General features: G+C 41.5%; 3 protein-coding genes across 3 annotated transcripts in view; 2 read left to right on the forward strand and 1 right to left on the reverse strand.

Moving 5' to 3' along the window:
- The first annotated feature begins 351 nt into the window (after nt 1–351).
- On the forward strand, nt 352–7,453 carry mapk7 (mitogen-activated protein kinase 7). Its single transcript, XM_074663601.1, has 7 exons — nt 352–458; nt 1,369–1,649; nt 1,741–1,906; nt 2,041–3,566; nt 3,646–4,727; nt 4,807–4,937; nt 7,119–7,453. The coding sequence occupies exons 2-7, from the start codon at nt 1,373–1,375 to the stop codon at nt 7,264–7,266; spliced, it is 3,330 nt and encodes a 1,109-aa protein (XP_074519702.1). The 5' UTR covers nt 352–458; nt 1,369–1,372; the 3' UTR covers nt 7,267–7,453.
- Nucleotides 7,454–7,564: 111 nt separating this feature from the next.
- LOC141785333 (serine protease 33) lies at nt 7,565–11,008 on the reverse strand. Its single transcript, XM_074663603.1, has 6 exons — nt 10,820–11,008; nt 10,532–10,650; nt 10,287–10,366; nt 8,892–9,160; nt 8,390–8,550; nt 7,565–8,249 (listed from the first exon to the last, which is right to left on the reverse strand). Exons 1-6 carry the CDS (start codon nt 10,860–10,862, stop codon nt 7,995–7,997), a joined length of 927 nt encoding a protein of 308 aa, XP_074519704.1. The 5' UTR covers nt 10,863–11,008; the 3' UTR covers nt 7,565–7,994.
- Nucleotides 11,009–13,336: 2,328 nt separating this feature from the next.
- mmp25b (matrix metallopeptidase 25b) overlaps nt 13,337–23,555 on the forward strand; it is a 29,438-nt gene continuing 19,219 nt past the window's right edge. The window contains exons 1-8 of the mRNA XM_074662583.1: nt 13,337–13,381; nt 13,530–13,716; nt 19,051–19,164; nt 19,837–20,044; nt 20,187–20,402; nt 21,935–22,017; nt 22,104–22,260; nt 22,378–22,451. Of these exons, the coding sequence (XP_074518684.1) occupies nt 19,939–20,044; nt 20,187–20,402; nt 21,935–22,017; nt 22,104–22,260; nt 22,378–22,451 (636 nt within the window). The 5' untranslated portion in view covers nt 13,337–13,381; nt 13,530–13,716; nt 19,051–19,164; nt 19,837–19,938. The remainder of the gene's footprint in view (nt 13,382–13,529; nt 13,717–19,050; nt 19,165–19,836; nt 20,045–20,186; nt 20,403–21,934; nt 22,018–22,103; nt 22,261–22,377; nt 22,452–23,555) is intronic.

Raw genomic sequence — 23,555 nt, forward strand, 5'->3', positions numbered from 1 at the left:
TAATAATAATAATTGGACTGTTTGTTGACGGTGTATTTGTACTAATGTTGATTAATAGCAGTACCACTTATATAGTAACCCACGTTTTTGTTTTACACTGTTTTCACTGGCATGAATTCTTTATTTGGAAAATCCATAATACCATCATGGAGTTATAAATGCAGGTATTTGTCCCGATGTGGCCCCTCCTTGATAATTAAATCCTGCAAAATAGCGTCACTACCTCCACTGAAAAAAAGGTCACAGAGACTTAACTGTTTGACGCGTTGTCCCGCCTACAAATGCGTACTCTTCTCCTATTGGATGAGGCACCAAACGCCCCTTTGTCTCATTGGTCCGCTTCATGGCACTCACACCCAACGCGGAACTGCACAAGGAAGCGGCAGACAAAAACAAGAGATAGACGAACTACTACGGTATTGAATCCCAATTTACGGATGCTGTGGTTAACCCGCAAGGTAAAATCGGATATACTGTTCTTAATCGAGCATCTTTTTAATATATTTTAGACTTATTAACGGATTAAGGCACAATTTAACGACCAGCGTTCCTAGAAAGCCTGAGCTGCAGGTGGCTAGCCGACGCCCCTGCGTCAGATGGTGGGTTAGGCTTTACCTCTGCCATGACAGTTATTTCGTTAAAACTACTCCTTGTCAATAAAGTAGACGGTCCGAAAATTTATATACTTCTCATCATGGTGAAAGTATAGACTGAATGTAATTTGGAGTTGTCTTTTTAAGCTAAAGCTACAGGTTTTGTTATAGCAGGGCTAATACAACGTTGCTAAGCAGCGTGTTAGTCACGCCTCGTTTTTACCTTGACAGCTTATTTAATTGGCAGTCAGTTCAGGTATTAAGTTGACAATTATATCGTTGAGCTGTAGCTTTAACTGTTTAGTATTTGATGACACCTTCTGAAAGGGCCCTGTAGTGGCTCCTGGGGGCCTTTGGCTAACAGTAAGTGGCCTCTTTACAAACAATAGTATCCGTTTCGTTTCCTTAAAGCTCACATTAATATCTCTTGGCTCTGTCTTTTTGACCTTTTAGGATTAATTCTATCCTTCTTGCTAGGTTATCAAGTATAATTCATTTAGTTTTGAGACACTGTTTTTAAAGGAAGCCCAAAGCGATGATGCTTCAGTGTATTTTGTTTCCTCCTCCTGTGACAATAGAAAAACAATGATTGGAAAACTGGTTTGACATTTTCTATGATACCAGCCCCAAGCATCAGTATTCCAATCCTGGGCGTTTTAAATTAATCTCATCTCAACTGATATGACCTGCAGATTATTTGTACACGTCGATGTTACTCCTGTCAGTCAGCATTATGAAATACAACCCACATTTTCTGTTGTGTTTCCCTTCACAGAGACATGTCAGCTAAGGAGGGTGGAGACGTTAAAAATGGTCAACCTGTTTCCATGTCACCTGAAAGAATGGCCACAGACAAGAGCAGAGAAAATCAGAACCAGCATGGAGTCGAGGCGACAGAAGGCACAACGGACACCAGCACGGCTGCGAAAAACCTGGCTCTGCTTAAAGCTCACTCTCTGGATGTGAAGTTTGATGTGGGAGAGGAGTATGATGTTATCGAAACAATCGGGACTGGAGCGTACGGTGTTGTTTCATCTGCCAGGAGAAGAGACAATGGTAAGGCTGGTTTAAAGAAGATATATATCACAACTAAATGTTAACATGTTGATATTAAAAGAGTTTCACTTGGGTGTTTTTTCATTCTCAGGCCAGCAGGTGGCGATAAAGAAGATCTCCAATGCTTTTGAAGTTGTGACAAACGCCAAACGAACACTGAGAGAACTGAAAATTTTGAAACACTTCAAACATGACAACATTATTGCCATCAAGGACATCCTGCAGCCAAACCTCCCTCACTCTGCCTTCAAGTCTGTGTATGTACCCTCACATTCTGTCACTTTAAAGAGCTCGGGTAAAACACATTTTAACTGTGTCAAAAATCACGGCTTCATCTCGATCGTTTCTTTTTTATTGATAAATCTCTCTTCCCCTCTTCCTGTGTGCGCAGGTATGTGGTGCTAGACCTCATGGAGAGTGACTTACATCAGATCATTCACTCTGCCCAGACACTCACCTCAGAGCACACACGTTACTTCCTGTACCAGCTCCTCCGTGGCCTTAAATATGTGCACTCTGCCAACGTCATTCACCGTGACCTCAAACCCTCCAACCTGCTGGTGAATGAGAACTGCGAGCTGAAAATTGGAGACTTCGGGATGGCGAGGGGTTTAAGCTCACACCCTGAGGAGTCTCATTCCTTTATGACTGAATATGTGGCGACTCGGTGGTACCGTGCCCCTGAGCTCCTCCTGTCTCTGAATCACTACAGCTTGGCCATCGATTTGTGGTCTGTTGGCTGCATCTTTGCAGAAATGTTGGGTCGTAAGCAGCTTTTTCCAGGAAAGCACTACGTCCACCAGCTTCAGCTCATCCTGTCTGTGTTAGGAACTCCTCCTGACGGGCTGATTGGTGCTATCAGGGCTGACAGAGTTCGCTCCTACGTCCAGAGTCTTCCCTCACGGACTCCTGTGCCTTTGGCTAAACTTTATCCACAGGCAGAACCAGAGGCTTTGGACCTGCTGGCTGCTATGTTGCGCTTTGACCCCCGTGAGCGAATTAGTGTGACACAAGCGCTGGAGCATCAGTACCTGGCCAAATACCACGACCCGGATGATGAGCCAATTTGCGTGCCAGCGTTTGACTTTGAATTTGACAAGCTTCCAATGAACAAGGAGCAAATTAAAGAGGCAATCCTGATGGAGATCCAGGACTTTCATCAAAATAAACAGAGCTGTCGCCAAAGACTGCAGTTCAGGCCCCTGGCGAGGGCAAACGTCAGAGCCGCGGCACAGAGCAGTAACCAGTGTGATGCTCAGCCCTCGACGGTTAACATGAGTAAAGCAACTATAGTTCCACTGACACAACACCCTCAAGCAGCACAGATACAGCAGCAGCAGAAGCCTCAACAGCAACAAGATCAAACACCAGCAAAAGAAAACCACACGTTGTTGGATCAGATGCGAACTTTTACTGAGCCAGAGGTCGCCCCGTCTACTGTGACCCATAACCTGCCCCCGCTTTCCAAAAGTGAAACAGGCCCAGTCGATGTGGACATGCCGAGTGCCAGCTCAGACAGCGGTCAGCCAGAAACCATCGACCTAACAACGCCAGTGTCGAGTCAGGAGACCACACCAGAAACAATGAAAGACAGTGAGGTTACAGAGCAGCTAACCAGCAGTCAGGTTCCTCTGACTCAGCCCAGCCAGACCCAGTCCATGACCCAGGCACCCACCGCCATTCCTGCAGCGCCAGCACCCACCATGACACCCCTACCTACCGCTGTGCCTTCCCTTTCACTCTCCATGGCACAGGCCCAGTCACTGTCTCAGTCCCTCTCACAGTCTCTGTCCAAGACTGCCAGACCTCCTCCAGGCGCAGGAGAGGGAGCCAGGAAGGAAGGAGCCATCTCACAGGATACCAAAGCTGCTCTGAGAGCGGCTTTATTAAAATCAGCTCTCAGAAATAAAGCCAGAGGTGATGAGTTAAACCATTTCTCATAATTTAACGTCACTCTTTGAACCAGTTTTGTCTAACCTTGATATCTTACTTGCAGATGGAGGCACCTCTGCTTTGGGCATCGACTCTGTCTCAGGAGGCGGCGTATCGTCCTCCCTGTCTTCCGCCTCAGAGTCGCGTCGGCCTGTCACAGCCCAGGAGCGTCAACGAGAAAGGGAAGAAAAACGAAGGAAGAGGCAGGAACGAGCGAGGGAGCGCGAGAGGAAGATGAAGGAGAAGGAGAGAAGAGAGGGGAAGCAGGGGGACTCTCTCGGTGGCGTCCTCCTGAGCGACAACGACAAGAGTCTCCTCCAACGCTGGACTCAAATGATGGACAGATGCCATGAGAAACCTCAGATTACCAATCATGAAGGAGTCAAGAGTAAGGAGTGTAATGTGAGCTCACACAGGGCCGCTGTGATTGGTGATAATGCTCAAACAGCACTGAACATTAAAGCAGACAAAGAGGCCATGAAGGTGCAGCCTCACGAACAGTTAATCTCTCAAGTTAAACCAAACCAGCCAGCTTTGTTTCAGCCTCCCAGCAACCAGCAGCCTTCAGTGCTTTTCCCCGTGAGCCAGAGGAAGTCTCAAGCCGATTTAGTCGTTTCTGTAAGCGGAGGCCTGGATATAATGACCGTCACTGGTGGCTTTGTTAAGAACACACTCAAACCTCACAGCGAGAGCAACGGGCAAAGTGGATATAACTGTTTGGGGAATTGGAACGGGCACCAACCAGAGATGAGGCCGCCACAGCAACCACAACCAAGCAGAAAACCACAGACTCCCAGCTTTCTCCACCCCCCGCCGTCCGACCCTCAGCCGCCGTCCCAGCTCATTCCTCTGGAGAGTTTCATGGCCAAAGCTCCAACCAGAGAGAAAAACGGAAACGAGGAGGTGGGATGCCAAAGCAACCTCAGCTCTCACCCCAGCGCGCCCTCTGCAAGTGCCAACACAATGGAGAAGCTGTGTCCCTCTGTGGGAGAGAAGTCTGGGCCACAGACCACAAACCCTCTCTGTGGGCCTTTAGGTGTCCCTGCACAACCTCATCCCAGCCTCGGGTTCACTGACACTGGGCAGCAGGGACCGTCTGTGGCCCCTGACATTCACACAGTGACGCTGCAGCTGTCAAAGTCACAGGTATAGCTCAGGTTTATAAGAACATGTTGGTGTTTAGTTTGACACACACTCTATAATCTGCCTCCTTGTCTCCTGGCAGGTTGAAGACGTTTTACCCCCCGTGTTCTCCGTCACCCCAAAAGGCAGCGGGGCTGGTTATGGAGTAGGCTTCGACCTGGATGATCTTCTTAACCAGTCTCTTACAGAGCTGCAACACTGTGACCGGGACAGGTATGATCTCATTCAGGGTGTGCTTATGTTTCTGTTCCGCTTCAACAAACAAACCAAAGTCCAGTTTAAGACAGTAATTGTCTATTAGCTCTATTATAAAGTTATAGAGTCACTAACAAAACCTTAACCGCACTTGAACTTTGGTGCTCGACCATTTATTATTTCAGCTGAGTGCTGTTAAGGGCTAAATGTTATGATTACTGTGATAAAACATGACAAATTTGACCTGATAATCTGCTTTAAACATGTTTAAATGTGCTGTTTTATTTGAATCAATCTCTTAATTGGAAAAAGACTGATATGGATTTTTCAGGGCCGATACGGATACCAATTATTTGTAGTCAAGGAGGCCGATATCCGACATTTGAAGCCAATATTAGTTTGCGGTCAAAGTGCAAATATTGGTGTCAAAATTTTGAACAATACAAACTCCAACACTTAACTTCATTCAAATACCTCTAAGCATGAGTTTATTAAACAGCGCCCAGGCTCAGCAGGTCAGTTTGTAAAGTTCAATGAAAACATCAAAAAATAAACTAAAGTCAAAGCTAAAGTTTTCTACAGTAAATAAAGTTTTCCAAAATCTTAGTGTAACTGCAATAACTGTAATAACTGCACTGCTGATTGGTTGTTCCCCAAGCCATGGCTCTGCTTGTAACCAATCAGATGGTGCTGTGGGTGGGACAATGCTGGGGACTGAGTAGTGACTGCAGACAGCGGAGTGGCTGCATCAGAGTTGCAACAACGCAGTTTTAAATTTGTTTCTTATCGGGCTTTGGATTTTAAAAAAAGGCAGATGCCGATATGCTTCAAAATGCCAAATATCAGCCCCAATAATCGGCCTGGCGTATAATCAGTCCATCCCTACTCTTAATCCATGTTTCAGACATTTTATATCAGATGTAACACACAGCAACATCAAATTGTCCCCCCCTCCAAGGCTGAAACCAAAAACCTTTTTCAAATATTTCTGGAGAAATGACTGAAACTGTGTTTGAGTGTAACTACCACTGCAATGTTTTAAGGAGTTCAAAACAGGCTCAGTAATTCATAGGGGTGGGAGAAAAAATTTCGAACCGGTATATCAGGATTTTTTTTTGACAATATGAAAGTCTTGATTCTGACAATATGAAAGTCTTGATTTTGCAAACGTTTTTTGCAAATTCAAGTTCTTCATTTCAGTCTTTGTTTATAAACTGGATTGGAAAAAAATACCACTTTTCTCCAGCAGAGGGCGAAATGCATTTTATGGGAAAATACGGCTCTTGATGTAGTCAGTTGTCATCATCATCATCATTTAATTTTTTCACTTGGTCTGGTATAAAAAAGCAAACCAAAACTCGCAAAAACTGTAAATATCAAATCTAGGGATGCACCGATATGAAAATTTTGAACAATACTGATATCTGATTTTAATATTGGTTAAAAAAAAAAAACAATCTGAGATGATGTGTCGAGGTAGTTCAGAAAGAAAGAGCAGCGCAGAAAAGAGAAAAGTCGATCATGGAGAGGATCAAAGGATGGAGCACCCAAGATGAACCTGACCAAAAATGGACGTTTTGTCTGTTTTTTTGGATCACGATCTTCGAACACGAAGAGAGACATAAGAGAAGAGAGTCCACTTTTCTTAGGTAGTTCTGGTGTTTACAAAGTCAGAGAAAACAATATTATTTGGATCTTGAAATATTGGTCAAGGTGCTCTGAAAATGGGTGGCAGCTAAGAGCAAATATCGGCCCACTTTTGCACATTAGTCGATATTGATATTTATACAGATATATCCTGCATCACTAATCAAATTGCAATTCAAATTGAATCAGTCAATCAATCATAAAATTATGTTCCGTCATCATCAACACCACCTCCACTGATTTTCTGTGCATTTCATCCGTGCCTTGGCAATTTCTTTCAAATAAGTCCCATTTGTCCCATTTATAATAAGTGAGGTAGTTTGTCTGTATCACTGAGTGTGGGCTGCACCTATAACCACCATTAGCCGTCAAACTGGATTAACTGTCAGTTAATCATTCATGTATGTACATGTTTCTACTGAAGATGAGCCCAGAGGAACTTTTCCTTTCAGCTGGTGAATGAAAAGTCTCCCACTGTCAAACTCTTTTTGAGAATTTTGTTTTGTGTGAAAGTGTTAAAAAGCTTTCTGTGTTCATCTCCCTTGTCTTCAGCTATGATTCAGCCCCCCTGTCGGCCTCCTTGCTCTCTGACTGGAACGAGGTCCACCGCATGACTCCAGCTGATCTGGAGTCACTTCAACAGGAGCTGCAGCTCGGCTCTCCCATGATCCTCTCTGATACCATCCCCCCTGACGCCTGACTGAAGAACAATGCCTCTAATGTTTTTGTACATGTTAATTCCTTTCTAGCATGAAATCTTAGAGTGCAGACTTATCACATTAATTTAAAGACTAGATGTTTTTTTATTAGACACAATAAGCACTGTATTTTCTACCATGATGACAAGCTACGCTTTCTTTGTAATAAAGAAAACTCAGTCCTCTCCTGTCGCTGGAACTGTTTCCTTTGTGTCTGTTAAAGTCTCTTTAATCAAAATATAGAGATAACGTGCATTCCTGAAAAAGGTATCAAAGTTTGAGATTACAGAAGCAACTGCTGCAGTGTTTTAGTTGAGAGTGGCTGTATTTGAGGTTGGAGTAAAAACATTTTCAAAGAAGGGAAAAAATTGACATATACTGATGCACTTTTTAAAACTCAGCTGTCACACATTGAACTGAGCTCTGACCTGATTTCACAAATCAAATCAACAGTTTATTTCACATACAGAACACCCATTTATTTAACTCATGTTCCTAATTTAAAATACAAATCTATCAAAGCTGTTTTCAATCAAAGATCATTCATAGTTTAAGTACTGTAATTAAAAATCACTGCTGTTCGTGTTCATTATGGCTCCATGTGCAAGTCAGGTACAGTTTTATGAGTTTAACAATTCAGAGAAACTTTGGATTTGTGTCAAACATTCATAATAAACTCCTTCATTTGGCCTGGTGATCTACCGCTCAGATATCGAGCGTCTTAGTCATCTCATCTCTGCAGCTGGATCAGTAGAGAGGACAGACAGCTCACGACAACAGCAACTCTCCCACACCAGCTCTGATGCGCTCTGCCGTACAGCTGGATGCCTGGCACCGTGCTGCGGATGAAGCTGGAGAAGCTGGTCACTCTGGTGTACACACCTGGCTGGTTAGGATGAGCACAGCCCAGTCCGAAGCTCACCACCCCAGCCTGCACCCAGGTCCCGTTGACCATCTGGCAGACTAAAGGTCCTCCTGAATCCCCCTAAAAAGACGACACAGTCATGTTCAGCTTTCACCACTGGGAGGTATTAAAGAGCTCAGACAGAGCAGTAGCTGTGTGTGTTTTTTTCATTTGTTTTGTGAATGTAAACACCGCGGCAAAAACAGCTGATCCTACAGCACCTGGCAGGAGTCTTTTCCACCCTCCCGGAATCCAGCGCAGATCATGTCGTGCAGGATGTCTACAGGCTCCGTCGGGTGCATCCGATACATTTCCTGACATGAACTCTGGGAGATGATGGGCACCTGCACTTCCTGCAGAGTCCCAAGTCCACCCAGAGGGACTGAGGGGGGCCGAGTAAGGGTTAAAAAAGAACAGAACAGATTTTAATTTCTGAATTTAACTACTTCCAGGACTAGGCAACTGCACTGAAATCATCATCTTTTGTTTCTAGATCTTTCTCTTTTGTGTAGGACCAGCCTCTATACACCACCTGTTCAGTAAGTGATACCTAAAGGAGGACAGTGGTTTATTTAAAATTCATCACTGCCTGTTGTTCATGGTCAGGGAACCTGGACCTGAATTTACTCCTTGATGTTAAATGGTTTTTTTAAACCTAGTCTGAAAAAGAGTTAACACCAATAATCTTAAAGTCTTTTTTTCAGAGTCTTCATTAAGCTTTACCATCCTCTCGAATGTTCCCCCAGCCGGCAACGTAGCACTCCAGGCCACCCGGGAACAGCGTGCCAGAGTCCGGCAAACACACAGGTTGAACTCTCTCTGACCAGGTGACTGGGGTGGACAGCTCCACCAGGGCCAAATCATTTCCACTGTGAGGCTCCACGTAACCATACGGGATCACGATCCGTTTCACAGAATGTGCCGACTCGTGATAGTTGTAGCCGTGCTGCTGGTGCCGGCCGGCGTAGATCAGGTATTCATTTACGTCTGGACTGAAAAGAGATGGAGAAGGAAAACCTGATGTGATGGAGGAGTGAAACTGTTTTATTTACTCTGACTGGCTAAGGGCAAAATGAAGGATCTGGATCTTCAGAAGGAGAATCCATCAGTGGTTCACAAAGAAAACACCTGACAGGCTTATACCAAAACATACCACATGATCTGATGAAAGGATTGAATATGAGATGATATGATCTCTATGGGCCACTTGTTCTGAGGTAATCCAATCAGATTTTGGTTATTGGATTGGATTAAATCCTGAAAATGGGTTGTTCAAAGGGAAAGAGGATCACGTAATCCAATCCTTGTTATTTTGTGTTTTTCAGAACTTTTCAGGAGGGTTTGGATCAATTTGATCAAAAAAAACTACATTATCCTGATCCCAACAGGGGGTGGGATTTCAAGGTGGATTTCAGGAAAACAATGCAGTAAAACTTAAGAATTGGTCAAATAATACAACGTTTGTACAATTTAGTGTTGAAACTTTTATTTGTATTTTGCACTTGACTTGTTTAACCATTACAGTTAACTTTAAAGTCTTACCATATTATCTTCCTGAAATCCACCTTGAAAACCTGCCACCTGTTGGGATATTATATTGTTTTATATAATTTATGTTAACTTTATTTTATTAAATTTATGTTAAAATTATTTTTATATAATTAATGTTTATATTATTTTTATGTAATTTATGTTTATATTTTTTATAATAAGTTTATATTATTTTCTTGTGTTTAAGACAGCAGCCAACAGTTCAGTATCAGAATTGACTGAGCAGTGAGGACTATGTTGGACTGGGAAATAAACAGTATTACAAAATATTTACTCTGACCTTTTTGAATCCTGCACCTGGTTAATAAGGTATGAAAAATTCAAAGTTAACTAAAACTAAGCCTTGTTGCAAAAATCCAAACTAAACAAAAACTAGAATGCCTGCTCTAAAACTAATTAAAACTTAACTGTAATGGAAAAAAAATGTCAAAACTAACTAAAACTAAACTATAATGACAAATCCAAAACAATTAAAACCTTGATCCCAACTCTAGAGACACTGATCCTGTTGTCATTATGTGATTGCATATCTATCTATTAAATCTGCAATGAGAAGAGTTTCCTTACTTGACGAAACAGTGAGCAGCAGATACGACCCAGTTGATTGCGATGAGGGAGCCTCCGCAAACATGACGACTCGTGGGAGTCTGGAGGCCGAGGGGAGGAGAAGTGAGTCACCTCAGCATCACAGCCAAAGCCCTCTCTCAGCAGGTCAGTCTGATAAACAAGACCTGGACTAACCCACACATACATCCACCCACAGGCTCTAACTGACTCTGAAGAAGAGGATGTCAGCAGGGGGCCATTGTTACCTGTGTCGTTACATCCACCACCCACGGCCAAGCCCCCTCTCTGGACTCCGTCCCTCCAACTATTCTGTTCTCCAACACCGGAACTCGGCCGCATTTTTGGGCGTTTGCGACCAACATACCTGAGAGTAAACATAAAAGATGTCTCTTTTTCACGTTGGCTTACGTACCTTTCTAACCTTCCAAACATAAAAACAGTTTTCCTCAACATGCAAAGTGCTCGTACGTGTTTTTACAGGTAGACAAAGAAAAAAACAGACATGGCGGAGAGGAGGGAAAACTGATCCTCACCTGTTAGGCTCCAAAATACGGCAGCTATGAGCATTTTTGGCATTTTATCAGATACTCAGTTCCAAAAAAGTTACAATACAAACGTAACACAAAAATCCCTTTCCCACTGAATAACGGTTTACTCTTTTTTTCTTCCACTACTCATACTTGGTAGAAAACTCAAGCATCGTGTTGCGTTTTGAAAAAAAAAAAAAATCAGATGTCGTATTAAAATCCTTTTTCTGTGAGTTTCCGCGTCGCTGGAGGATTAAGCATTCCAGATTTGAAGAAACGAGGTTTCAGGTGAATTCCAGGTGAACGCCTCGATCAGAAACAGAAGCCTGGCTGTGCTCCCAGAGCGTCCAATCAGAGCGTTAGTCCCGCCTCCTTACTCCAGATGAGCCAATCAGATTAGAGGAATCCACCCGCGGACAAATCATATTCCCCCGCTGATGAGATAACAGGTAAGTTAAGTTTTGGGTGGTTTTCCCTTAAAAAGAGGCCTGCTTTTGTCTCCATTTTGTCACATTTCGGTTTTTTTTTTTTTTCCACTTTTCAGCTCTTATTATTGGTAAGTAAGCTTACATGCTCCACATACACGAGGCTTGTGTATGCTTTGTAACGTACAAGAAGTAAAAATGCTTGACTGATTCCTGCAAACCAAGCAACAGTTTGATCACATGGCTCATATTTGTGCAAAGTAAGTTCCAAAAAGGAAAAATAAAACAGAAAATAGTTTTTATTTACCTGTATATGTCTCCATCTGTAAATCCAGTATGTTGGTAAAATCCAATCCAATCCACTTTATTTATATAGCATATTTTAAAAACAATAAAGTTTACCAAAGTGCTGCACATAAAAAAAAGATCAATAAAAAAAAATAAGTGAATTGAAGTTACACATAGAAACAAATAGAGAGTCATAAAAACAAAGGGGTTGAGACCAAAAAAACATAAAATGTCATGGATCACACAACTCTCATACTGAATTAAAAGCCAAAGAAAATGAGTTGAAAATGAGTTTTGAGATAAAATTATGCTTGGACGTGATGGGATGTAAACAAAGCCTCTTTAACAAAGACTATCCATTTAAATTGAACTCATTTGGGTCTAGTTTTAGTCAATCCAAAACTAGGGATGGGAATCGAAAACTGGTTCCTGTTGAGAATTGATAAGAAATGTTTCAATCCATTGATATTGTTATTTTGTGCTTCACGATTCCCTTATCAATTCTTTACATTGTGCCGTAACTGCAGGGCCTTACATCGACTAGTCTGCTGCAGCTATCTTAGCTTAGCAGTTAGATAACAAGAAAACTCTGATTCAGGATTTTCAGCTTGAAGTTTTACTGAAGAACTGACTTCATAAAGAAATCTACATCACTCTCTCTCAGGCGATTCATATTCAGTACATTCAAAATGGTATAAATCCTCTTATTTACCAAAATAACAAAATAGCGCAAGCTTGATGCTAACTTATATGGGAAACTGCAATGATATGCTAGCAGTTAGCATACATCAGGCTATTGAAAGGCTCATAGCTGACTTCATAACTACGGAAAGCTTCCAAACAACTTAAACCATTGCTATAACCACTTTGAGACACTAGATGGCCTACTTGTTGTTGACACAGAAAACCTGTAAAGCTACTTTTTGTACCAAGAAAATTCACAACAGGAATCAATGAAGAATCAGATCGATAAGCAGAATCGTTAAGGGCATCGGTATTGACAAAATATTTAGCACATTCAAAATGGTATAAATCGCCTTATTTACCAAAGTAACAAAACAGCGCAAGCTTGATGCCAACTTATATGGGAAACTGCATTGATATGCTAGGAGTTAGCATCAGTATAACTTCAGCTTCAGAATACAATTTCAATTTTCATCACAGAAACACATCACATCAAATCTTTGTAAAAAAAAATACAGAGAATTTCAAATGTCGAAAGCTAACAGGCTAATGAAAGGCTTGTGGCTGACTTCATAACTACAGAAAGGTTCCAAACAACTTAAACCATTGCTATAACCACTTTGAGACACTAGATGGCCTACTTGTTGTTGACACAGAAAAACTGTAAAGCTACTTTTTGTACCAAGAAAATTCACAACAGGAATTGATAAGGGAATCGATAAAGAATCAGATCGATAAGCAGAATCGATAAGGGCATCGGTATTGACAAATCTATCAATTCCCATCCCTATCCAAAACACATGTAGAAATGTGAGCATCAAATTAAGTTATGCATTGAGTTTGTTTTCGTGACTTTAATACCTGCTCAGTCAGACTTCAATGTCTTTTATACTATGACTCAATGTTTACTAAATGTTTCTGTAAATAAGGAGTGCTGTATGTTCCTCAGCAAACATAAACCAGTTGAACTGGTGTCTGCAGGAATGGGAACAGCCGGAGCCTGGCACACATAGGATACATATTATTCAAATTTGAGCACATTAAGGCCGTAGGTTCAGGCGAGGTCAGAGGTCAGTTACTGCCCTAAAAAGATTTGTGTTTATTTGATTCTTCAGGTTTCGAAGTGGTCTTTAGAGCTGGTCTGTCGACTCTGCCACACATCTGGGCCGAGGTTATCCAATATTTCTTTTCCATGACACCAAATGTTTTTTCCTTCTGTCTATAAAGCTGTCTGTCTCTTTTTCCTCCTCTGTTTTCCTCTCTTCTTTCCCTCCCTCCCTCCCTCTTTATCTCCCACCCTCCCTGCCTCCCTGCCCCAGGCCGTGTGTCTTGTTTCACAGAGCAATTGAAGGTGACAGGGACAGAGAGGGAGGGAGGGACAGAGGGAGGACACATCACAGTATCGCCTGGGGCTACACAACAGTGGAAGAGGAGCAGGAGATGGAGGCACAAAGAGGAAAGAGTGGAGAGACTCACGAAAGTACTCACAGGGAATTCCATAAACAGGTAAATGAGGGATAAAGTCAGACACATTAAGCTGGAACACATGTGTGTGTGCGTGTGTGTTGGGTGTGATTAGTCAGCAGTTAATCACTTTTTTCATCACTGTGGCGAGTTTTTGTGTGCGAGCCCCTTCCACTCTGCTCCATAATATATGAAGGCATTATAGGAGCCAGTCAGTAAGAGCAATTATAATGCACTCCCGTTTGTTTTTATTTTAACGACTTGATGAATATTTGTCGTGGCACGGTAGCCATGGTGACTGCCTCCATCGCCGCCGCCCCCCCTTCCCCATCCCCCCTCCAGCGCTGAAAAAGCGAGGGATGGCGAGTGGGAGAGGGAGGGAGAGGTGACAGGAATGAACTAACAAGATGCACTAAAAAAAAAATGCATGTCCTGGAGCTACATGAATCTTTGCAGTGAAGCACGCGCCGTCGCTCTCACACACACACACAGGGTCACACACACACACGCACTCACCCTCACACACATTATTGCACTCAGCAGCACATAGGGATCACATAGGTTAAGCCACATTCCAACAACTGGAACACAGAGAGATGCAAAAAAAAGGAAAGAGGACACAATAGAATAGAGCAAATAAAGGAGGCGGTGGAACAACAGGAGTGTGTTTGACTCTGTGTGTGTGTGTGTGTGTGTGTGTGTGTGTGTTACACTGAGCTTTAGATGAAGTTTAAATGAAGTACACTAACTTTAAATTAATCAACTACATCTCATTTTGAGTTCAGCTCTGTAAAGAAGCACACATCATAAGTTATTTAAACATAAAGTCATCGCTTTGTGTGTACATGTTTTTTTACTGAAGCCAGAAATGTGTGTTCTTTATTTACAACTCAAGTTTCTGCTCATAATGAACAGGAAAAGGTTTCTACCTTCATTTAGTTAAATTAAGTAACAGTTTTTGACATTTTCAGATAAAACTTCAGGACATGACCATGCTTTAAAAGCTCCTGTGAGGTATTTGCCGTTTGGGGTAATGCTTATCAATATTATCTTCTTTTTCAAGTTAAAGATTGTCCAATTTGTTGCTGATTGTCTTGTTTACTTTTGGTCCATTTTAAAGGAGCATTTCTGTTTTTTTCAATCTCTTCATGATTTTTGGAAAAAATAATAAATAAAAACAAAAATAAATAAAATAAAAATAAATCAAAATAATAAATAAATAGAAATAAATAAAAAATATAAATAAAAACAAAAATAAATAAAATAGATATGATAAATCAATAAATAAAAAATATAAATGAATAAACAACTAATTAAAAAAATAAACAAAGACCCAGCATAAACAAACAAACCCAGAGAGCCCACACAGTAAACAAACACAACCTTGGCAGCACCGTGCACTCGTTCAAATGGAACCTTCAATATATAGTCTGATATGCACACCAGACAAAAGCTTGGGTCATAAGAGAATATTAGGGATGTCCTGATCAGATCACGTGATTATAGACTTGTTCGGAACCAGATGTTACCTCCTTATCAGGGATCCCAGATAGATAGATAGATAGATAGATAGATAGATAGATAGATAGATAGATAGATAGATAGATAGATAGATAGATAGATAGATAGGTAGATCTATATCTATATAAGATAGATTCTTTATTGGTAAAAAGTTACCACTTTTCTCCAGCAGAGAGCGAAATGTTTCTCTCTGACTCACGTGATGTGCATGTTATGGGAAAATATGGCTCCTGGTATAGTCTGTAGACATTATCATCATCATTATACTTTAAAGCAAACTTAAAATCGCAGAAACTGTAAATATTGAATCGCAGCTTAAATTGAATCGCAAGTTAAATTCATCGTAGAATATGATTGCAAGAATAGCATATCGTCTCAGCCCTTATAGATACATAGATAGATTCTTTTAATTTTTTATCGGATCGACAATATTTCGAAACAAAGTGACACTGGTTGAATGCCAAAAAGCACAGCAGAAAATAACAGAAGTATCGAATCAGGACTCAGTATCAGCAGATACTCATCAACAAATGACTCTAACTCAAGAGCAAAAAACCTGATCAACCCTAATTTTTAACTCCGATTTTGCTCTGTATTTAAGGGCTGGGACGATATGCTACTCTCGCAATTCGATTTTTGGGGGTGCCGATTCAATTTAAGTTGGGATTCTTCGATATTTACAGTTTTTGTGTTTTATAGTTTTCCTATTTTACACCAGACCATGTGAAAAAGTTTAATGATAATGTCTGCAAACTATATCAAGAGCCATATTTTCCCATAACAAACATTTTGCCCTCTGCTGGAGAGAAGTCATAACTTTTTTCCAATCCAGTTTATAAACAAAGACTGAAATGAAGAATTCAAATTTGCAAAAAAATGTTGGGTTTTTTTGACACAGAATTACAATTTTGATATTGCTGATCAAAAAATCCTGATCTATCGATTGTCAATTTTTCCTCCCACCCCTTCTGGAAAGTAGAAATACTGTTTTTTTCTGTATTCCCTGTATGCGTGGATACACTTCGCTGAACCTCAGATTGATTCTGATTGTAATTTAAGAAGCTTCAGGCATTAGAATAAACTTCTGCAACTACAACCTGACACATTACACAGCTTTAAGATGTGTGATTTTTATTATAATATCATACATTTATTTGTAGAAAGTCACTCAGCACAATAAGGCCTAATTTTGATGCTAAAAGTGTCAATAAATAATAGTTTTGTGCTTCAACTTGAGTAAAGTGAAACTGTGAGTTCCAGTCGTGTGATCGTGTTACTCTAATCCAAGCATCTGAATGCTTCTTCCTCTGCTGTTCTTCCTCCTTTTTACCTTTGAACTTGTCAAGTCCTTTCCTTTCTCCAAGGCACGTCTCGAAGGAAAGTAACAGGGAAAGAGGAGGAGGAGGAGGAGGAGGAGGGGTGAGGCAATGGGGGCAGCAGAGAAAGAATAGCAGAGTATGAAAGAGAGAGGGAGCGACAGAGAGAAAGGGAGCGCAAAGTCTTGTCAACCGGAAATAAAACAAGCTGGCACCCTCCCCATCCCCAAGCCCCTACACCCACCCCAAAGTCACATACTTCCTCTTCACTCCCTCTATCTCTCTCCTCCGCCTTCCTGCCTCCATCTTCCATCTCTCTTTTCTCCTCCCCTCTTCCGCTGCACAGAGATATATTTAAACCCTGTTCGGTTCTGCTCCGGCTCCTCGGCTCGGCCGTACATACCGTCATACCTGCGTCATTACTTACACCTCACCTCAGACTCTGTGTGTCCATGGCGGAGGGTTTCTGTGAGGGGCTGCAGGGCCAGACAATGCCTTTGTTTATCGTCCTGTAGCTGTAAGGCCGCTCCGTGTGTTACTGCAGGAGAACAATACCTTTGTAGACAGGAAACAATACCCAGGTGGTCTGAGAGGCTGCTGCTGTTCGACTTAATCCACGGTTACAGAGCCTCCTTAGAAAGCCTCACAGTTAACCACCAGGAATAAAACACTCACTCTATGAGCACAGTAACAAATGACTTTAAGCTGAAAGTTTTATTAAATGAGTTATGAAAATAATCAACAAATCCTTAACCCTTGACCATTTTACTGAGCTCTTTCCACCAAAACCCCCACCCAAAACATCTCAGATTTCATTTGTTATGATTCAGTTTTCTCATCAATTATAAACCATTTCAGTATTTATTTTTGATTTTTTTAGTCAGTGATAAAAAAAACGTTTTCTTTTACATTTTTTCCAGAATTTTTCAGTTTTTCTTGACAGAATTAATTTATTGAATCAAGTTATTATTCTATATCATTTTATTTTTTTAAAGCTGCATCTTCATCTGACACTGTCTGTAGCAAAGATTAGTCACATTTTTATTTTATTTCTACAGTTTTCTTTTGTTTCCATTGTTTTCCAAATGATGAGATATAATGTCTTTTGTTTTTAATCTTATAAAAGTTTTAAAAAATATATAATTTGCCATAGATAACCTTTTTTCTTTTTTTCTGTTTTTTTATTTATTTTTTTAAATTGTTATTATTATTATTTATTTATCTATTTATTTATTTTACTAATTTTATGTTTTCCAGACCCGATGTCGTTCCTGCATTTGTTGCAAATTATATTATGTTTAAAAAAATTAATTCATTTCATTTTTAGTCTCTGGCTTTTAACCCAGTTTGAGACTCTGCTCCTGTTTGTTTTTTTTTTTTGTTTTTTTTTTGAGAATTTTTTATTTTATTTTTGCTCTTAAATTGTTTTTAAGATCAATGAAACAATTATTTTAGTACCTACACCTTTGTTTTATTGATTGACTTATTTATACCTGCACCAACTTTTATGTACGGCACTTTGTTTCAGCTGTGGTTGTTTCTGAAGTGCTTTATTAATAAAGTTGGGTTAATTTATTTAATTCAGTATTATTTAATCCTACCCCCCCCCCCCCCCCCCCCCCCCCAAAAAAAAAAAAAAAGTTTAACACTACTAATACTTATTAATCACAATCAGAATCTCTCTCTAAAATTATTATCAACACATTAAATATTTTAGAAACAAAAAAACTAGAGCTTATGTAGTAAGAAAAAATAAAGATAATAATGATAATAAAGAGCCATAATCTTACCTTGTTGAATTCAGTACTAAATGTTAGGCCTGATCAATGCTGTTTAATGCTTCGTAAACTAATTAATATTTAAAAAAATCCTCATGTTTTCACTCATATTAAAAAAAGAGAAAACGTAACGTTTTAGCCTCTGTGGTTTCAGCAGGTCTTAAAAAAACAAGATCTTTTTAACGAAGGCTAACAACACTTAATTCACAGTGATATTAATTTCTAACATATTTTATAACCTCTGCCTGCACAGTGTTGGTGAGTTAAATATTTCAGGATGTTTTTAAATGTCTGTTTAAAGTATTAAAATGAGAATCAGCACAGTCTGCTCAGTGGACACTCAGCTTCATGAAACATGGCTTGTCTTGTTGCATGTGTCTGTGTGATAATCCAGCACTTCGTAATCTGTGGTTAATGCTCGATGTTTTTTGGGCGCTTTATGCTTAGAATGGTATCCCATCATCTATTTATCATCTACTATCTCTCCATTATCGTGGCTTCATGCTCCACTCTCGGCCTCCCCTCCTCCTCTCGCTGGCATTAAGTTCAAACTTGACACTGATGTTGACTCACTTTGTCACCCCTCGGTGGCTCTCCCTCTTTCTCTCTCCTCCCTCTCTCCTCCCTCTCTCCATCGCTTGGAGGACAAGAGTGCCCGCAGACGCATTTCTCTCCAGAGCCCCCCCTCTCCTCTTTCACTCGCTCTCACCCTGTCTAACTCCCTCCATCTCTCTCCTACTCTCTCCTTTACGCACACACAGTGTTGTCAACAAAGCTGGAGAACAAGGGACGCGGGGGGAACAGGGGAATAAAGGTCCACAGAGGAGGAGGAAGTAGCAGGCAGGACCACTGGCTTCAGAACACCTGGACGGTCGGTAAGTTTGAAAAATGTGGAGCTTTTGGGTTCTTTTCCATCGCGGGTTACTTCACCGCCAGCTTCGGCGAGTGATTCCAGAAATTTGGCTAAAAACGGGATGAATGAATTGTGTCTCCTGCAGCTGCTTCTTACGATTGAGTGGAGCTTGACCTTTGACATCCTGCTGCCTCAGTTGGTTTTGAGATTTCTCTCATTTGCTTCCTTTTCGACTTCCGACGGTGATGCACAAGAGAGACAGAAAAGCTTTTTAATTTCAGACTTAATCCACGCGGCTAAAATGTGTTTTAAGTGGATATTTGAGCTCTTATCTTGGAGGTCTCTGGTTTGACTCTTTTATAAGGCGATGATGCTCTGTGTGTGTCAGGTTTGTGCCTTCCCATGCATATGTGTGTGCATGCTCGTGCTTACCAGCAAATACGGCTCTAAAAGCAAGTAGCATAATAAATGTCGTAGCTTTCAGAGTGGCTTCTAATGTACCTTAGCTCCCGATGGTATACTAGCATACCAATGTATAACACACACGCACTACGACAGCAGCCGTGTAACTAACTCCATTTCTGTCTGTCATCATGAGGCTAATTCACCACAATGCCGACCATGTGTGAACTCATGCGATATGAACCCCTCCTTCTTCTTCGTCTTCTTCTCTTTCCCTCCCTCACCCCTCCAGAAAGGATAGAAGGAGCCGAAGGAGGAAGACAGAGGAGTCAAAGGTGATAGGAAGGAAACAAGGCCTGCACTTTCTCTTCATGGTGGTGCGGATTCTCGTAGTATGTATGAGAAGTTAACCATGCTGAACCTGCAGAGCGGCTCAAACTGGAGCGGGCCTAACAACTGGTACCATGACCCCACTGGTGTTCAGACTCAACACAGCACAGGTGAGGGGGAGGAGGGGGAGGAGGAGGGGTCCTGACACTTGTCAGCACCCACAGATGATGATTAAATGAAGTTTCTTCACCTGTTCTCTTTTTATGAGAGCGTTTCCTTTAACGTCGATTCTTCTTTCTCGTTTCCTGCCAGTGTCCGACGGCTGCCTGCTGGACACGGAGGGCAGCATGGGGGGAGAGGTGGGAGGAGGAGGGGGAGCAGGCCGAGGCGGTGGAGGCGGAGGAGGAGGAGGGGTCCCCGTGGACAGGGACGATGGTGAGGAGTCGCAACTGAGGCTGCAGCTGAAGAGGAAGCTGCAGAGGAACAGGACCAGCTTCACGCAGGAGCAGATCGAGGCGCTGGAGAAAGGTCAGGCCACTGGACGCACGCACATCCACCGCTTTAACGAGCCGATCATGACGCAGCTTTATCCTGCTGCCAACACCTCTGTAGTTTCATCTGGGGTCATTACACCTTTTCTAAAGCTGTCAGTTAAAGGGAAGTGAGAGCAACAAAGGAAAAACCACTAAATGCATCCATCCTCGTAACTAATGATGCATAAAAGACGAGAAAAGTGTTTCCACGATCACTTCCACATGCAAATCATCCATAATCTCAACGCCAAAAATATTCCCAGTATGCTCCAAAACGCCTCCAGCGGCGTCCTCGGTGATGCATCATTACTGAGGCTGTGCTGTGCAGCCAGATCTGGCCCTCGTAGCTTCATATCCGCTGAGAGGGATCACAGAGGCACCCTTGACTGGATATGGCTGCAGCAGGGCCCCTTGAGCTAAATCAGGACGCAATGTCCACTGTGCAGCCGAGTGGAAGTGTATCACTGTGGTCACTCTGTGCAAATGACATTAATGAGGTACGCTGACCTCAGTGCACGGCCGAGGCACAATAACAATCATGTGTTGACACAGACGCCAATTACAACCCAGCCAATTATAACAATTTGTGAGGCTGACTCGATTCGTTAACATTGTGCAGTATTCATTAATTAACAGAGTTTAGTGTGTTAAAATACTGTTTACTGTTTTCTCTTCACATGAAAAGCTCAACACATTCAAACATGCTCCTCATCCTCATCACGTTTTATTTCAAAGCTGCGATTGTGCTCATTTTGACATTAATCGACATGCTCAGGCTGATGTCAAGCGACCTCGCCACAGACGGTTCAATTTATAAAGACGTCTTCATTAACAGACCTCAAACTTCAGACTTCATTAGCATGACTCGGACTGTCAGCATATTTTTGTTTCAACATGTCAACAACAGAAATGTCAGCAGTTTGTCAACTTTAGAGGAAGTGACACAACGAGGAATGATACTTAAACACATTCACGCTCAGGCATGCCGTGCTCGATAATCAGTGAGCTGCTTTTTTAAAAAAACCTGCGAGTAAAAAATCCAAAAACGTCTTCGATGCAGTCATAGAAAATGAAAAATGAAGCTTTCCTTAAGTTTAGTTTGAGTCTTTCTGAGTGCTCAGGCAACTTGAATCCTTTCATTTGAACTTTCTGCGTGTTCCATAACGATAAATAATTGATACAAAGTGCAACAGATAAATATTTTAAAGTATGGTTGTAAGGATACATCCCAGCTTCTTGAATTTGTATATTCCACAGGGAGATAATTAGAAATGCTCGTCTGAAGCAGTGATCATCAGATATGCAGATTAGTATTATTAGTCTGAACAATCTGGTCGTTAATCAGAGATTAAAACGTTAATCAGCGTTTTAATCTGCATGCAGATTGAGTTTTCCTTCCACATTAAAAGACAGATGCACAGATGAATGCAAAATATGTGAACACCCTGCAGCAAGGGTTATCGGACGAGCCGCTCTCCAGTCGTCCTGTCGTCCTCGATCACTGACGTTAGCTTGTATCTTCCACAGAGTTTGAAAGGACACATTACCCAGATGTCTTTGCACGGGAGAGACTGGCGAATAAGATTGATTTACCCGAGGCCAGGATACAGGTAGAGAGTTTATTTCATTTCACGAGAAATGGTTTGAAAAATGGATGGGGTAGTTTTGGGTAAAAGGGGAATGTTTTGATTGACAGGTGTGGTTCTCGAACCGGAGAGCCAAGTGGAGGAGGGAGGAGAAGCTGCGCAACCAAAGGAGGTCAGGAGGAGTGACTTCCTGTTCACAGAGCCAAGCCCCTCTGACCACTTCCTTCAACACGTCCGTCTATCATCAGCAGCACGGCAGCAGTTCAGGTAAACAAGTCTCGTCGGTTACTCACCTTATACACTTTACATACTTCATGGCATCACAGCTAATGTATCCACCACGTGTGTGTGTGTGTGTGTCTGTGTGTGTGTGTGTCTCTCCAGGGTCCATGTTGAGTCAGGCTGAGTCGTCCCTGCCCAGCTACAGCTCTCTGTCAGTTTTCTCATCTGGAGTCCAGGTTGGACATTCATCATTCATCATCAGCACCTCCCAAACTTAGCAAAGCAGGTCATCGACTCAGAGCAGACCTGCTTTACTCTGTAGCATCACGGGTTGCAAAGATACAAGACTGAGAAAAAGATTTACAAACAAACTAATGTGTCAGATTAAAAAAAAAAAAACCCTATTGAGGATTAAAAACTTTATACATACGTGTGATCTAAATCAAGGTGCAAACTTTATTTTTTGCAAGAAATGAAATCTTATTGAGTAATTTTGTTTCATTTTAAGAAGAAAATGCCTTATTGGACTTAATATGAGACACATTCACCTGACAAGTCTAGAAAAATGTCTTGTTTTAAGTTGTTTAAAGACTAAAATGAGGTCTGTATTGCTTTGAAAAAGTATTTAAAAAACTGCCAATGAAACAAAATTAAAAAAAAACTTGAAAAAAGACTATTTTTACTTGAAATTAGACAAAAAAAATTAAAAGATTTTAGTTTTTGTAGTTTAATCTAAAGATTTTTTAATATTATCATAAGAGTGATTATGTCTTTTAATGCCCAAAATCCATCCTCACATGTTGACTATAATTTAGGCCCGGTTTACACGACCATGTCTCATCTGAAAACGCTAAAACACAGTGGAAAAATCTGCGTTAACACGGAAACACTGATGGACTGAAACTGCTGTAGTAAGCATGCCAGGCCTGTAGTCGGCGCTGTAACTGTCTCGTCCAGAAGCCGCTTTCGGGAGATCTCCACCGAAGTAGAGTTGAGTCCATTATCTGGTGTATTGGTGAATGCTAAGAGCAGAAGTGGAGCGACAGATGCTAATTTTGTTAAAGACAGTCAGCAGATTCAGCAGATTGAGCAGCAAAACACGGTAATCCACGACGTTTGTAACAACGGTACTGTTGAACTGTTGTATGCGCTCGCGCGAAGCGGGGGGTGACGTCATCGTTTCAACTGAAAACCCCGGCTTACCGTTTACACAGCAACGGTTTCGGCAGCATTTTCAACATTTTCAACAGTCGGTTGAAACGCTATTTTCGTGTAAACGCAAATCCAACAAAACTTTGGCGTTTTACCCCAAAACGGTCGTCGTCGTCTTAACGGCCCCT

Source organism: Halichoeres trimaculatus, unplaced genomic scaffold, assembly GCF_033239565.1.
Source record: "Halichoeres trimaculatus isolate MK-OKI-2021-1 unplaced genomic scaffold, fHalTri1.1 fHalTri1_scaffold_23, whole genome shotgun sequence".
Lineage (NCBI taxonomy): Eukaryota > Metazoa > Chordata > Actinopteri > Labriformes > Labridae > Halichoeres > Halichoeres trimaculatus.